We start from the raw sequence: 15,723 nt of genomic DNA, 5'->3' as shown, positions 1-15,723 counted from the left end.
AAGGCCCTTTCTAAACGCTGGTCACCTCTTGTACCCCATGCGTCTACTAGACACATAGAGAATCCCTTGGCTATACCGGGAAGAGTAACGCGAACCGAACCGCAACCCCCTTGGTGCCCAGCGTCACTGGCACCAACCCTCCGTCTTCCCAACGGGGCGAGCCCCCCTCCCTGCGCTGGGGCAGCGCCTCGCCTTTGGGTCCCTCCCGCAGAACCCAGCTCCGGGGGCACCGGCTCTGGAGAGCCGCAGCGGGGCTGGGGCGGGCTCTGCCGGCAGCGCGCTCCCGGTGTGTGTGTATGTGTGTATGTGTGTGTGTGTGTGCCTGTCCCTGTCCCCCCCCTTCCTCCCAAGTAGCCAAAAGGCGTCGAGCCCATTGCCTGCAGCAAACCCCACCTCCTGCTCCGCCTCTCCGGTTGCACGGGCGGCTGGGCGCGAAGGAGCGCGGCGGCGGGGCCGGGGCCGGGGCCGGGGCCGGGGCCGGGGATGGCTTTCGAGGCGCTGGCGGAGGCGGCGGAGCGCTGGTGCGCCCGCACGCCCTTCCAGCTCATCGCCGCCGAGGAGACCGAGCGCCGCATGGACTTCTACGCCGAGCCCGGCGTCTCCTTCTACGTGCTCTGCCCGGAGGCCGCCTGCGGAGACAATTTCGTGAGTGCCCCATAAAGGGGACCGGAGGAGGAAGGGGGGGAGCCGGTCACGCGTGTGTGCGGGCATCCCTGCGTGTGTGCGGGCATCCCTGCGTGTGTGCGGGCATCCCTGCGTGTGTGCGGGCATCCCTGCGTGTGCGCGGGCATCCCTGCGTGTGCGCGGCCACGGCACCGCTTTGGGACGCTCCCCCCCCTCCCCTCCGTCCGTGCGTGTCCCCGGGGGGCGGAGGGATGCGGGGTTAGAGGGCGGGGGGTGCCGCGGCGGCGGGGGCTCCCGTCGTGTGTGCCGCGGGTGGCGGGGACGGGCCGGGGGGGGGGGGGGAATCTTCCCTAGCGCCGCACCACCGGCTGCAAAATGGAGTCCGCTGCAGGTGGGGGGCGGCCCCAGGGGCAGGGCTGCGGGCAGGGCCCCCCCTCGCCATCCCCATCACCCGGCCCGGGGACGCTGCGGGCTCCGGGTGAGGGGAGTGGGTGCGAACATCCCCCCGCTCCTCCTGCTCCCTGCGGGGGCTGCAGCTGCTGCTCCCCCGCATCCCGATCCATCCATCCGCTCATCCATCCATCCACTCATCCATCCATCCACCCATCCATCCATCCATCCACTCATCCATCCATCCATCAACCCATCCATCCATCCATCCATCCTCCCGGGGCCAGGGGCGGGCGGACTGGCAGGGCTGTCACGGCAAATGGAGAATGGGCAGGAATAAAATGGAGTCAGGATGACAGGAGGGCCGCGCCCCCCTCCCGTCCCCCCCCCCCCCCAACCCCGGGTCCGCCGCGGTTTGGGGACCCGGGCAGGTGCCGGCCCAGCGCCGCCGTGCCCCGTTCCCTGCCCGTCGCCGAGTTCAGCGTCGAGTTCGTGCTGAAAAGGCACCGGTAAAACAACCCCGTGGCTTTGGGATGGGGGTTGTGGTGTGTTCCCCTCCCCCAGAGCCTCCCGGTGGTGAGAACAAGTGCAGGAAGAGTCACCGGCAAGCGGCACCTCGCCGCGGGGTCTGTAACCTGCGAAGCTCCGGTTAACTGCGACCAAAGGACTTCATTTCATTGTTTAAAGAGCAAATAGCTCCTAGCGCAGAGCGTTATCATAGGGATGCGGTAGCTCCTTCCCTTCCCAACTTTTCATCCCTCGATCTGCTTGGCAAGTGTTCATTAATTCGCTTTCCAATAGGTAAGTGCTGTGTGGACCCATTCGACCGATGGGGTCATGGAAACAGAGAGCAGTGAAGTGTCTTTCCAGGACCACAAATCCCCTCGAACAGGGCAGTTATTTATCCCGTCGGGCAGACTGACGTGCTGAATTATGGAAGAAGTTGTTAGGAGTTTAGTTATGCATCTGTCCAGGGATACACGAGACCTTCAGGCGCAGTCCCAGCCATGGCAGTGGAGCATCTCTGAGCGCAGATTATCCTGGTCCCTGGTGGGACTAGCACTGCGCACTCCTCTTCCCAGCACCCATGAGCCTATCAAACCCTGGCACTCGATGCCTCTTAGAGATGCCTGTGCCCGGGAAAGGCCATGCCTGCTGGACTCTTAAGCAGGGATACATACGAATCCAGTGCAGGACTAGGCTAAATCTGTGCTTGGATGCTAATGATATCAGAAGATGCAAAGAAAGCTCATTGTTTTTCTCAGACACGTATTGTTTCTTTATACGCTGCTCAATAATTGAGCAAACTCAAAACAAAATCTAGTCAACTTAAATCTGAAGCAGTTTCAGATCCTATTCCCATGCTTCCAACGCTTGGCAATTTCTATGGGTTTGCAACCACATTTTCCCTTCTTTTCTTTTTTTGGCAAGTATTTTCATTCCAGGGTTGCTGTGGGTAGGACTCAGAGTCACCAGGAGTAAAACTGACCTTGGGGATGACTCCCCACCTGGAGTCACCAAGTAAAACTGAGCAGAAGGAACAGCTCCTGTCAAGTGTGAAACAGAAACAGTGGAAAACCAGAATCAGGGTTTTCTTCTGTATTTTTTGTTTCTCTATTACTTTAATCACCTTTTTTTGATAATACTTTAAAGACAGGCAGATAGATGTAATCCTCAATCCTTTTCCCATTGATGGTATCTCTTCAGTGCGATGAAGGACCACGAATGAGCTGATTCACCAGCATCCTGTTTGCTGCTCCTAGTGCACTGTGGTAATTAATTTCTGCTCCCAGCTTGGCTATCTTGGGTTTTTTTTTTGCAGCCATTTATTGTTTTGCTTGGGATTTCTTAATGTTCCAGAAGGTAAGATGCCTTTCTATGAGCTATTATAGGCCAAAGTTTGTTTTAAGAAGACTTAATACAAGCCAGGGGACTGATTGCCATTTGCACTTGGGCCTTGTTGCATGGCTCCAGTAACACAGAGGAATGGGAAAGTGAGTAACTATAAACAGAATTCACAGTGACACACTTTAGAGCCTTTTTGCACCCTGTAACTCTCATAAAGGAGCCTTACATTGAATAAGCGTTTAGTGCCCAATATTCTTGTTCTCTTTCTTTATGTCTTCATTTCATAACAATACGACTTCAAAAGCTATGTAGGAGGTGGCTGAGGAGTCTATGATAACCCAGTTGTAAGTAGGAAATGATAAGCACGATGAACTGAAAAGGGAGAAGGAGAAAAACATGGGAAAGTTGCCATGGAGAATAACTCTGAATTTCGTATAAAATCAGAGATTCCAGATCACAGCAATCCTAGGATTTTAATTTCCTGAATTAAATGGGCTAGGTTTTTAACATGCCAAGGATGCCGAAGACCCTTCTAGATGCCTGCTGACGTTTTCAGTACCACCTGGACTCTAAAATGCCCTGAATCAGTGTTTTAGATAGCTGAACTATGTATAATTCAGCTGCTGAGGCTCATGGTGTTGTTAAGCAATTAATTGGACTTGTATAGCTGAAATCAATAGGGGTGAGGGTTGCAGTGATGTAGACTGCAATTTGTTTTGTCACCGTGTTATTGCGGGTGTTCAAAGTAACCGATAAAGCAAATAAATATACGGTGCCACCTTGATGCAAGATTTCCTTGCAGTTTAGAACAGAGTCAGTGAGTCTGACTATTTCTGGCAAGTCAAATTATCCCCACAAAGAAATCCTGCTGCGCTCAATAGGTGGGCTGGTTAGAAAGAGGTGGTCTAGCAAGCGACTTTGTCATTCAGCAGCACTGAATCATCTAAAGGCATGAGGGAAAGCAACCCCCTCCAGATGTAACCCCATGAATTGCCTCAGCTATGTGCTGTGTGTAGGTGCTGATCAACCATGATTTGTAGCGATAGGACAAGGGATGAGGGGATAAAGCTGAAATGGGAAGTTCAGGTTAGATATAAAGAAGGAGGTTTTTATGTGAGGGTGGTGAGGCGCTGGCACAGGGTGCCCAGAGGAGGTGAATGCTCCTTCCCTGGCAGTGTTCAAAGCCAGGTTGGACAGAGCCTTGGGTGACATGGTCTGGTGTGAGGCATCCCTGCCCATGGCAAGGGGTTGGAACTGGTTGATCTTAAGGTCCTTTCCAACACAAGCCATTCCGTGATTGTATGATTGATTCTATAATTCATGCTATTAACAGGTTTTCTTGGGAAGAAGATGGAATTCTGGATTCCACAATGAGGTGCATGCGCTTACGGCACAAGAGACCTTTCGTAGTGCATTCGTTGCTGCAGACAAAGTCCTACATCTTCTGCAGATGTGGAAATTGTTGGAAGCCTTACTTGCTATTGACTTGCTGTGCAAAAAACCCTCTCTTCAGAGGCTCAATGATCAAGTTACTCGCTTAGGTTTTCCGCTTGTGCTAGATCACCTTATTCTGCGCTACTGCTGAGAAATTCACACCGGAGTCTAAAGCATGGTGCAGCTTGAGAGACTGAAAACACGATAGGACAACATGGAGTTAACTTTCCTTGGGGAAGGAATTAGCTGTTATTTATAAAAGGGCATGGCTTGATTTTCATTTGTGTGGAAGATGCTGTGTATGGCTCTGGTAGTCAAAAGAAGCCCTAATTTAAAGAAGAATCAGGATCTTAGCAGTCATGATCGTTTTACACATAGAAACGATTGCAACAGGTATAGGCGAGCTGCAGCATCCAGCTCTTGAGTTGGACGCCAAGATCAGAAGTAGCTAAAGGGTTATTGCTAACACAAGCATTAAGAAAGCACGGGCCAGACCGCCAGAATCTTGAGGCTGTTCTTAAAATGTTGTTACTTGAAAGTGTTCATTTGATATTTGAAAGAGGGTTCGTTTGAGTTCACTTTGGGGGACTGTCTGCCTTTTTAGGCCCTACAAGTCTCAAAGTGCAGACTTTGTTTGTTTGTTTGTTTTAACAGAAGCTGAGATTTGGTGGTCTATTTATAGGAGTACAAGGCCCATGGCTCTAAGATGGCATGAAGGTACCATGGGACTTGTGGTATGTGCCTTTGAGAGTTGGCAAGACTGTAAAGAACTTCTTCTTATTTCCAGACTGGTTAAGAGATGACTCTGCTTATATGGAAAGAGCAGAACCTACTCAACAAGGCAGGGCTCTATTCCTAACAAAACATTTCACTATGTTCATGCTTGTAAAATGCAACAAGCAGCAAAGAAAATGTAGGTCAGGTGAGGCTCATAGCAAAGCAGTTGCAGTTTTTGTCTTAAAGATGGAGCTTAGGTGATGTTAAGTAGTGTTTTCCTTCGAGAAGTGTAAAGCTGCATCCCAGGCAGGTAGTCACTGCTGAACAGGAAGGTGACACGTAAGCCTTATGTTAGGGATTGAAACATCTGTCATTCTGTCTCTTCCCCTGAATCTTAGTTAAGCTTCAGAGAGACCCTGCTCATTCCTTGTTTAAGCATAATCTACTGTTTATAGGACCATAAAAACCCGCACATCACTTTGGGGAAAAGAGCTGCTGTGCAGAAATAGAGGTACGAGTCTCAAATGGATTTTGCAGTATTATGCTTTCTCTGTATAGCAGGCCATCTAAGACAGTCCCATGCGTGAAGCCTTCAAAGGAAGGTCTTTAAAAGCACGCATTAGCTTGAGCTGCGTGCTGCCTTTCTGTGCAGGAAGCATTGTTGCCTGTGGCTCCCACCGTGGCTCACCAGCTGCGTTTCAGACAACCTCATAGCAGGAGAATAAGCCTCAGTTTTGGTAGAGGCTCTGCAGAACCACGCTGGGGAACCAGTATCCCCAAAGGAAGAGCAAGACGAGAGGAATATCCTAAGTGAGTTTAAATGTGCTTGCCCAGGAAGAGAAGATTCAAACCTAGGAGAAGTAAACTTCAAAACGGAGGGAGGCATGAGGTGTTGGATGTTGTGAGTGCCCGGATGTCTCTTCCTCAGCTCTGGGTGTAACCTGTGGGTATAATTTGCATGTTTTCGTTTGCATCATCAAGAGGATTACACACCGAGTTCCACCTCCAGGGTCACATCACAATTCCACTAATTCCAGGAAGACAAAGGGATGCTTTAGATCTGCCAGAGGGCTTTATTGTAGAAGATGATGCAGAAGAAGAGAAAACCCAAAGTGACTTCCAGGTCTGAGTAGGGCTGATGTGAAACAAAACCACCTTTACTAATAAAACGCATGTGCACAAGGTGTCTTGTACCCTCAATTACTGGTGCAGTCATAAGACTTTTTCTCTTCTGGATCAATTTCCCTGCTTTCTGATGTATCTGTGTTAATAAAATCAAGGCTCCTTCTCAGAAGTGCAGCTTGTGAAGCAGCCCGCAGGTCCGGTCCCCAGCACGGGTCTGAACTGCAGGGAGGCCCAGTGTGCTGTGGCAGATGTTCACAACACATCACCTTATAAAATCATGTGGGATTCCTGTTAATGCCTTTTCTTTCTTGTGTTGCTGTTGCCTTTCAGCACGTGTGGAGCGAAAGTGAGGACTGCTTACCTTTCCTGCAGCTCGCACAGGATTACATCTCTTCCTGCGGGAAAAAGACACTCCATGAGATACTGGAAAAAGTCTTCAAATCCTTCAGACCTGTAAGTGCCTCTTTTTTACTTGTAAACATTGACAGGTACCTGTGATGTTTAATAGGGCAGCATTAGGTGGAGCAAGGTGGCTTTATTCTGCAGGGCTTACGTGTCCAGTCGGCTGTCAAGGTGCAGGGGTGTTAGCGCATAAGCTACTACAAGGCAATTGGAAGTCGTTTCTTGGAAGCCAGGTGCCCTTTTATTTCCATCTCTGCGTTTCCGAGGCTGAGATTCCCACATGGAGTGCAAGGCCAACTGGTGTGGCAGCCGGTGGCAGTCGCATCCTGCTGGCGCAGTGCTGACTCGGAGGAGCGGGATGCGACTCGGCACCCTGGGACTTTGTGGCAGTTGTTTCCTGGCACTGGAATTGCTCAGTTCTGCGAGGGTCTGAGTAGCAAGAGTAAAGCCCTGGGAAGCTGGAAGTACAGTTCCTCCTCAGCACTTTCTTTCATTACAGGGCTTCTCCCAGGTGGTCCAGATTTTGCTGTTGGGATGGTTACCACTTGGTATCCACAGACACCAGCGCGGTCGCCGCTCGAGAGGGATTTAGAGCAGCAGCTGGGTTTTGTGGGGAGTGGGCTTGTATTTGTCTGTTTCGCTGCTCTTCAGCTTTCTGTGTCCTCGTTTAACGCCAAGATTTGGGTCAAAGCCTGCGTTTTCTCAGGAGGTGAATTTGGCCGGCTGTTGTCCTTCGTGTTTGCACAGCCTCTCCTTCCGAGGGCCTGGGGCTGGTGCAGAGCAGCGTGGAGGTTTGTTGCCGGAACCATGCTCCCATGATGTCCCCAGGAAGGCTGACTGAGGGCCATATTTATACTCCCAAGTATGGGAGCTCCAGGCCCTCCTTTTTGCTCTGAATATGAAAACACTGGCCTTCCCTGTGTTAATCCCTTGCATTGCCTTGCCACGGACCACCGCAGCTGGTTGACATTAAAGAGCATCGTTTTAAAGGATCCTTTGAGAGACTGGAAATAAATGGAACAGATGCACACTTTTCTTAGAAGGGACTGGAAATCTGATCTGTCAGGACAGCTGCTTGTAATTGTGCAAACATACAAAAGTATAAATATGTTTCCCAGAACTGTATTTGGCTCTTGGATCTTCAGAGCTGTTTTCTCCTGCTCAGAAAAGCTCTGTCTTTGAGGAGAAACTTCCATTGGTTTAACTAAAGAGGACTTCAAAAAGACTTAATTAAATCAGTACAGATCACTTATTTCATTTGAACCACGTTTATTTTGGCGTAGCTCAAGTTCCTGAGAAATTTGCTTCAGTCAAACCAAGTTAAGCTACTCCTCAGAATAAAAAGGTTCAAAGGAAGGGAAACCAATATGCTCAATATAGTCTGGGCCATTCATTAATCCATCCCATTTCACCCCGTGATTCCCACAGCCAAGCGCATAGATTTTAGTTGAGCTGTATTGTGTCTTTTCCAAAGACACCCGGTCTTGATTTAAAGTCTTCAGGTGGCTTTAAAGGATACAACACTGCTGGGCACATTTTCTTCTCATCATTATGCTTCTGTGAAAAACTCCTTCATTTAGAAGCTGCATCTTTCGGGTTTTGCTTCCAGGCTGTTGCATTTCATTATGCTTTTGTCTGTTCAAAAACTGCATCCTCAAGTGTCAGAGTCCTCTTTCAGTCTGTAGCCAAGTACTTCTCTTCACTTTTTCTTGGATACAGCACAAAGATGAAGTTTCTCAGGTTCTCCTTTGACCCAGTATTGGGAGATTTGCCTCAGCATAACAGAGCCAGGTCATTTGAGGTATGGGTGTGTGCAGACAAGACTAATAAGGAATGTAGTGACATTTTTAAAGTGAAGGATGTTACAATAGCGGTATAAAACGAGTTATTTTGCACACTCAGGCCTTTGCCATAGCAAACCCACTTTTCTTCAGTGCTGGAAAAGTATTTCCTTAGCGTTACTTTGTGTTTTCCCCCATCCTTTCTCTGCTGGGCTAATGAAACCACCTTATTGTCAGCATGGAGGTAACAGAGCAATCGCAGGGAGATCTCAGTGAGAGACAGAGATTTCCCTCTGCTCCATGCTGTTCCCTGCTTGCAGGAGGCAGAGGGTGGTCTGGGGGCTGCTTATCAGCCCTCACTGCTCTCAAGCATCTCTCCCTTATGTTTTATGGGCATAAACACAGTGCCAGGGCAGGATATTTATTTGGACAATGCCTTTAGCAAGTGTTGGTTAACCTGCAACAGCTAAACAGTACTTCTAAATCCTGCTGTGGACAAGGTCAAGCTGTTTCTTTACTGAAAGAGGGGGGGGTGGCATGTTGTCTCTACCCATTACTGCCTTCCTGGGTTGATTTCCTTTGGCTGATGGATCAGCTCTCTTTTTCTACATCCCTTTCCTGTTTTACCTCTTTCTTCCTTGTTTCCACTCTCCATTTAAGTCCTTTCAAGTCTGCCACACAGCTGATACTTTACTAGATGAAGTAGATATGGGCTAGAAGCAGAAACGTGTATTTGAAGGAAGACAAGGTGGGAGTTGGTCTAGGATCAACTCAATCCACCTTCATAATCTTATTTGTCCTCATCTTTTAGATACCCTTCTGCTTTGGCCCAGTGTTTGTAGAGCTTCCTGCACTTTGGACCCTGATCCTCCCTCCTTGGGGTCAAGGTGTGGGCTGATCTATCACTGCAGTCCAGAGAGCAGTAAGGGGTCTGCAGTGGTGTGGGAAGTGATGAGATATGACCTGCATGGTTGAGGTCCTTGGTGGCTTGGAAGGTCCTAAAGTGTCTGTGAGAGAACAAAACTGTGCCTCTCTCTGAAGAGCATCCCATTGCATCCCATCCCATCCCATTGCATCCCATCCCATTGCATCCCATCCCATTGCATCCCATCCCCATGCTTTCTACGCTGTGTAAAACCACTGATGTCTGCCACATCACTCTGATTTATGCTGTGCCAGGGAGAGGAGAGCTGTGTTTCATGAGGGCAAAGGGAGATGGGATATGTGAAAAGCAGGATGTGCTCTCCAGCCTTTGGGATCACGTGCATCTTCTTGATGGTTCTTGTGTATTTATGTGTTTCTTTTGCATGGGAAAGGCTTATGGTGTCCCATAAAATGAAGACCCCTTGGCTCGTTTCCCTGGAAATCAAGGAGGAATTATAACCAGGGCTGGGCAAAACCAAATGTGATCAAATCTCTTTCTGCCAGGTGATAAAACCAGAGCAATCCAACACTCACATTTAATTAGAATACACTGAGTCAGTTTAGCAAAACTAATACTGGGGGATAAGAAAGCCTAGAGGCCTTGCTTTTGCTTTTTGAAAACGGAGTAGTTTAATTTTAGCTTCAACATGAAGCAAAACCCCCGCATGCTGAAAGCGAACCAAGGAGTTTCACATTCAGTTAAGCATTTGATTTGAAGAATATGCATGCACAGGAGCATTTACTCTTTGTTCTGCTCAGGAAACAGGAACGGTTTCAGCTCGGGGTCTTTCCATGAGTATTTTTAAACTGGGAAGGAGGGGGTTTAGTCAGCAAATTCTCCTTCCATTTCCCTGCCAAAGAAACCCTGCAACTAAAACCGCCTGCTTTTCTCACAGCGACAGTGAAGAATACAGGCTTCATTGGACCCAGAGGCTACTTCTGCGCATCGTGTTTGTGTCCACTGACTAATTCTGGATGCTGATCACAGACTAAATTAGTTAAGGTCCCTAAATACCTGCCTCGCCACAGCCTGCTCATTTTCATGCTACCAGCCTTGCCAGTGTCACTCTCCTCCTGATTTTCCTGGGCTTTGCCTCTTTTGAGAGCTAACAGCGGCGTCCCTCTCCAGCCAGGGAGCTGCATGCATCTGTGATGCTCTTCCAGCCCTGGCAAGCTAAATGCACGGTATTCCCAATGAAGCCTGGCACGTGCTTTTGCTTTGTGGCTGTTAGTAGCTGCTGGTGTAGGATTCTAACATGGGATTTACACAACAGGTGTGTTATTTTGGCTGTTATTTGGTTTATCTACCTTTCTGACTTCTTTTGGCTTGGAAGCCCTTTAAAGGAGGGTGAGAAGTTCACATTCCTATTAGCGAACAAGTGCCTTTGCAGTGATCAGATCCATCAGGTGGAGGCACCCAGACATTATCTGAGGAAGATAGGCTGGCAGCTCTTCACAAGCCCGAATCTAATTTGCAGAAATCTGAAGGGACTGGGTCAATTTTGAGTTCAAATCACGGTATTTTTCACTGCGAGGGCTTCACCCAGCGTGCTGGGCTTTGTCTGGTGTGATGGAGTGAAGGGTTTAAGAGATGCGCTTAACATGGTGGGACCTTGGATTTTAGAGACTGCCTACTCCATGCTAGCAAGTTCTGCATGAGGATGCTTTCTTCTTTGACTTTTATATGGTTGCCAAGCACAGTCTTAAACCAAGGTAATTACTGCTGCAGTATTGCCATGGTTCTCTCTGAAGTGAAACCACTGCCAAGTCTAAACACTCAACAACTGGTGATACGACCTCAGGGAAGAAGGCAAAGCTTTTCGCAAGTGCTTTGCTTTAGTTTTATTTCTCTTCCAGTCTCTGAGCACTTAATTTGGTGTGAGGATGCATTGTCCAATCTTTCTATACCACAGGAGGGAAAGAAAGATTTTGAGTCACAATTGTTACGCAATGCGAACATTCTGGGGTTTGAGGCTTTCAAGAAGTGTTGTATGAAGATTTCCAGTGAAGCTGCATGAGTGTGTAATTCACTATTACACAGTATTTTCTCTTCTTTGTAGTTACTTGGGCTTCCAGATGTTGATGATGACGCATTTGAAGAGTATAACGCGGATGTGGAAGAAGAGGAACCAGAAGCCGATCACCAACAGATGGGTGTCAGTCAGCAGTGATTTTCAAAGAAGCTAAAAAGCATTCGGAAGCCTTTGGTACCAGGTGGGGTCAGGTGGTCCCACGTTAGCGTGTTCCAACTAGCACATCACATGGGGATATCTGGCTCCCAGGATAAAGGTTTTACAAAATGGCTTAAAAGAATTTAATAATAATAATCATAATAATAATCTGTGATGAGCTTTGCTAAGAAGTGACCTGAATTTTGCTCCTGCTTCAGTGGGTTTTCTATGGAGTTGTCTTGGTAGCATCCTGCCGTTATCAGCCTAGAAGTAGTTTTGTCGCTGACTTGTCTCTTCGATTTGTGTCCGAGAGTAGCGTTCACTGACATGAATGTAGAGTACCGAGGATGGGGGAAGCGTGCGGTGAGAGGGCTGAGTCCTCACCGGTGCCCTTTCCGAGGCACCAGCGCAGCGAGCAAACACCACCTGCGCTTGTCTGTTTAGTTAAACAGGGTTTTTGACAAAGTAACCAAACTTGGAGAGATTTCTCCTGAAAAACGCTAGTTTGATGGCCGGCACTGCAGAAGTGCACGTGAAGGCTTAACAAAACCAGTGGGAAGCAGGAAACCCAGGGGAGTATTGGTGTCAGACATCTGGATGTTGGTTCCCTGACACCTGAGTTTGCAAGTGCTGCATTACTGACTGGGAGTAATAACTATCAGCAGTTGTAACCAACCCTGGTCCTCCGACACCGTATGATCCAAAGCCAAATGCTGCTTTCACGCAAATCAATCTAAAAAGAGCCATCGCCTATCCCACCTCTGCATGACAACCAACTTCAAGCTTTGCGCTTCTTTAATCCACTGCTAAATTATATCTCCAACCTCGTGGCATCGTGAACTGAAGTGCAACTTAACTTGGAAGCCATAAGGGTATAAACCAGCACCTGGCTCTTGAAATGCTGGACCTGTTCTTCTCCCTGGGCCTTTGAGCTGGTCCAGGCATTTACATCTCATTGGAGGGGAGCTAAAGTACTGCTACTACCTTGGCTGATGTAAAAGCTAGTGAGGTTTTATTTAGCTGGGAACTTTTCTCCCAGGGGGGGTTTGGTGGGGTCTTGGTCTACAGGAGAAGAAGACCCCTTGTATTTTGTACCTACTTTGCATAGATTTTAGTGACTTGGATGAGTACCAGACTGTGAAGATGCAGGGTGTCTTTATTTACTTGCCTTTTGTACTGCGCATGGGAGGAGCGGAGGAGATCCTGTTGTAATACAGACGTTTTCCACAACTGAGCAAAACGTTTCTAAATTTACTCCTTTTTCAGACTCTTAAAAACTAATGAAATGAAGGTCACATGCTTCAAAGAGCCCTTTTATACAGTATTAGCTTTATAAAGCAACACGTGAGCGAAGAGAAAATGCCTGGACAACTTCTAGAAACAGCTTGGACCGGTCTGAAAACCCTATTGTTGGCAATGTCTCCTTTTCAGTAGGTTTGTTAAAGACTTTTCTTTTTAAGATTACCGAAGACAGCAAATTTTCTTAGTGGTTTACATTTCTGATGATGGCTTGAGAGATGCACAGCACTTGAGTCTTTTAATCTTGGGCAAAGGCCTTCCGTAACCAGGGTGGTATGGAGGTGTGCACAGAAGTGGCTGCGACACTGTAAAAGTCAGAGTTTAAGACTATCAAAAGGAAGTGGAAGAGAAACAGAGCTTAGTGCGACTTTGTACATTCTTTTGGCATGCAGGCATAAACATGGTAGTCACAGCACATTTTCTATGGAGCAGTGACATGAGGACTATGGCAGTTCATTGTATAACACTGTACAGCAGCAACAGGCTTTTTGCTTACTAAAATAAAGTGTAAGAAAGACCAGTGGTGGTTTCCATCCATGCTTTAAGTCCCTAAGTTTTTCTTTCCTGCCCAGCTAAACCAGGTGCCATGGCCTTAAACAGAGCCTTGCATCGGGAGAACCTTTCTCTTCACAGCATCCAGTCCTTTGGTTGTGGCTCATTCAAGTAGGGGCTGACTTTCCTCTGCTGTAATGTAATGCAAGACATAGCTTACAGCGGTGCAAGCTGGAGGCAAAGTCCTGCTGTTCAGGTTTGCTGGCCGCTTGCACCCCTTGCGTGCACACACACCGGCACCAGCCCCGGGCACGGCTGCATCGTGAGCTGTGCTGTGGGGTTGGTTTGGTTGGGAAATAACCCCATGCATTCGTATGGACAGGCGGTTTTCCAGCTGGATCAATCCCCCCTGGTTCAGCGAGTGGTTTCACTGATGGGTGCTGGCACAACAGAGGGGAGGGGACAGGGGTGGACATGAGTGGGAGTTGAGGGTGCCTTGCACCCCTTGCATGGTGTGAGGGGCCCATGGCAGAGGTGCAGATGCGACCTGAACCAGCCAAAGTGCTGAGGATTGACTTCAGATGGCCCAGTGGAGAACTGGGCTCCGGGTGGCAGCAGGATAGGCAGGAAGTCCTGAAATGAGGAAAGACGAAGATCCAGTGCTTGTAATTGCATAAAGGATGTTGAACTATTCACTGCACTCTGCTACCTTTCTGTGCATAGCAGTTGGATTGTTCATGGGGAGCTGAGCGTTAATCTGGTTGCAAAACCACAATACTGTGATTTATGTAGATCTATTACTTTCTATATTCACTAACTGACCTTTTTTGTTGGAATGCCATATGGCATGTGGGTGACTTCCACACCACACTGCAAGTGCTGGACAGCCGGGGGGCCCTTCTGCAGCGCTCACCCCTGCAAAATTCCCACTGAAGCCAGCGGGATTGCCTTCAAATGGGACCTGCGGGATCAGGTGCACCAGGGGGTGCATGAGGCTTGGTCCTGCAGAAAGCTGAGCCTTCTTGTCCCTCTCACTTTGCTGGGAGCTGAATGTGTTGAGCCCTGCTGCTGAACCGAAGCGTGAGCAGGCAGCGCTGAGAATGAAGAATTTTCTACATAGACAACTGGATTTTCATGTATATTGAAGGTGAATGAGTATTAATATAGAATGTATTTTATCAAAAGATATGGATTGCTTACTTTGACTAAATACGTTCCTGCGTTGCCTGTTACTTGTTCCGCATTTGCCAAACAATGCAAGAGGTGCAGAACAGGTTTAGTTCTATTACAAAGTATTTGTATGTTATTTTGCCCTCACTCCCACCACGTACTAAGGTTAGTAGCTATTCAGTAGTTAACCAGACTGAGTTTGAGAACACATGCATAAATACTTGCAAGCCTGGGGGCTCGGTGAGAAGATGGGGGTTCAGAGCTCTGCCATTGACTTATCCTGAGCTTCAGGTGGATGTCAGTGGCTGGGAATTCAAGGCAGGCCTCCAGTTGTGCATCCAGACCTTCACGGAATTCAGTGGGAGCAGGGTAACTCCTTTGGAAGTGCCACTTTAAGCCTTTTCTAAAAGGGGCCATTAGTGTTATTTGCCCACCAGGGAATAAAGCACTTTTAGATCTGTGGGTGGAAAGAGGTGCGCATAATCATTGCCTATCCTCAAAGCAAACCATTAGTGAAAGGACGCAGAAGAATCTCCATTTTCCCTCACTTCTCTCTCAAAGGCATTTCCTGCTCTAGCTAAACACAAATATACCAGGGCAACTGGCGCCTTGGAATATGGGTTGCATGAGTGCAGCGAGCAGAGTGCTGCTTGGGCGATGAGAAATGCAAGGGATGCCAGAGGAAAGAGCAGATGTCAGAAATGCAACAACTGGTTTGGGTAGCAGGGGCAAGAGGGAGGAAGGCCCCTTTCAGAGAGATGCTGGGATATCTGAGCCCAAACCATCCTGCCTTACAATGCATGTGTATCTGCTTATTGAACTTCTACTTCCATCTACTTACAATACAAGTATCTGCTTATTGAACTTCACCAGTGTATAAAAAACCTCTGGGCTTTACTGGGGCCCTGAGCTTGGTTGTGTTTTCCCGTTAGTGTCCTGCCTAATGAACGCGTTATTGAGGTGGTTGAGAGGAAGGGATGGAGAAAAGCAATCTAAAAGGCCTTCCCCAACGTTGCTATTTATGACACGGTGCGAGTGGGTAGGAGCAGCAGTCAGGGCGCAGGAAGCTGCTTGCTCAGGTGCACAGCAGCATCTTGTAAAGGACTTGCTCATGAGAGAAAACTTGTCAGCCTGTTTCCTCGCAGCAACCCGGTGAATAGCACACCCCTGAGCATGGTGACCTGCACCCCTCTGGCCTCCTGCCCTGCTCTGGGCTGTGTCCCATAGCGCTGTGCTTTTTGTCTGTCAGAATGCCGCTGTCAAAAGGGATAGGCAGAGCTGTCCTGCAGCAGTGACCCGCACGCTACCTGCTGTGTCTCGGCACTGTATCCCGTGTGTGAGGTGCT

At 48.5% G+C, this 15,723-nt stretch overlaps 1 protein-coding gene across 1 annotated transcript; it reads left to right on the top strand.

Annotated features, from left to right (window-relative positions):
• The first annotated feature begins 393 nt into the window (after positions 1-393).
• On the top strand, positions 394-13,232 carry MTURN (maturin, neural progenitor differentiation regulator homolog). Its single transcript, XM_061464452.1, has 3 exons — positions 394-645; positions 6,469-6,591; positions 11,306-13,232. The coding sequence occupies exons 1-3, from the start codon at positions 484-486 to the stop codon at positions 11,414-11,416; spliced, it is 396 nt and encodes a 131-aa protein (XP_061320436.1). The 5' UTR covers positions 394-483; the 3' UTR covers positions 11,417-13,232.
• Positions 13,233-15,723: the final 2,491 nt, after the last annotated feature.

The sequence above is a fragment of the Pezoporus flaviventris genome, unplaced genomic scaffold (genome assembly GCF_033815535.1).
Source record: "Pezoporus flaviventris isolate CSIRO_AGI_PZ_B2104156 unplaced genomic scaffold, CSIRO_AGI_Pfla_v1 ptg000037l, whole genome shotgun sequence".
Taxonomy (NCBI): Eukaryota; Metazoa; Chordata; class Aves; order Psittaciformes; family Psittacidae; genus Pezoporus; species Pezoporus flaviventris.
Note: the sequence above shows the minus strand (reverse complement) of the source record. Positions and strands in the feature narration are given on the sequence as shown.

Coding starts and splice junctions, on each gene's coding strand:
- MTURN (XM_061464452.1), top strand. CDS start 484: ATGGCTTTCGAGGCGCTGGCGGAGGCGGCGGAGCGCTGGTGCGCCCGC. Junction 646..6,468: donor CCGCCTGCGGAGACAATTTC/GTGAGTGCCCCA, acceptor GTTGCCTTTCAG/CACGTGTGGAGCGAAAGTGA. Junction 6,592..11,305: donor TCTTCAAATCCTTCAGACCT/GTAAGTGCCTCT, acceptor TCTTCTTTGTAG/TTACTTGGGCTTCCAGATGT.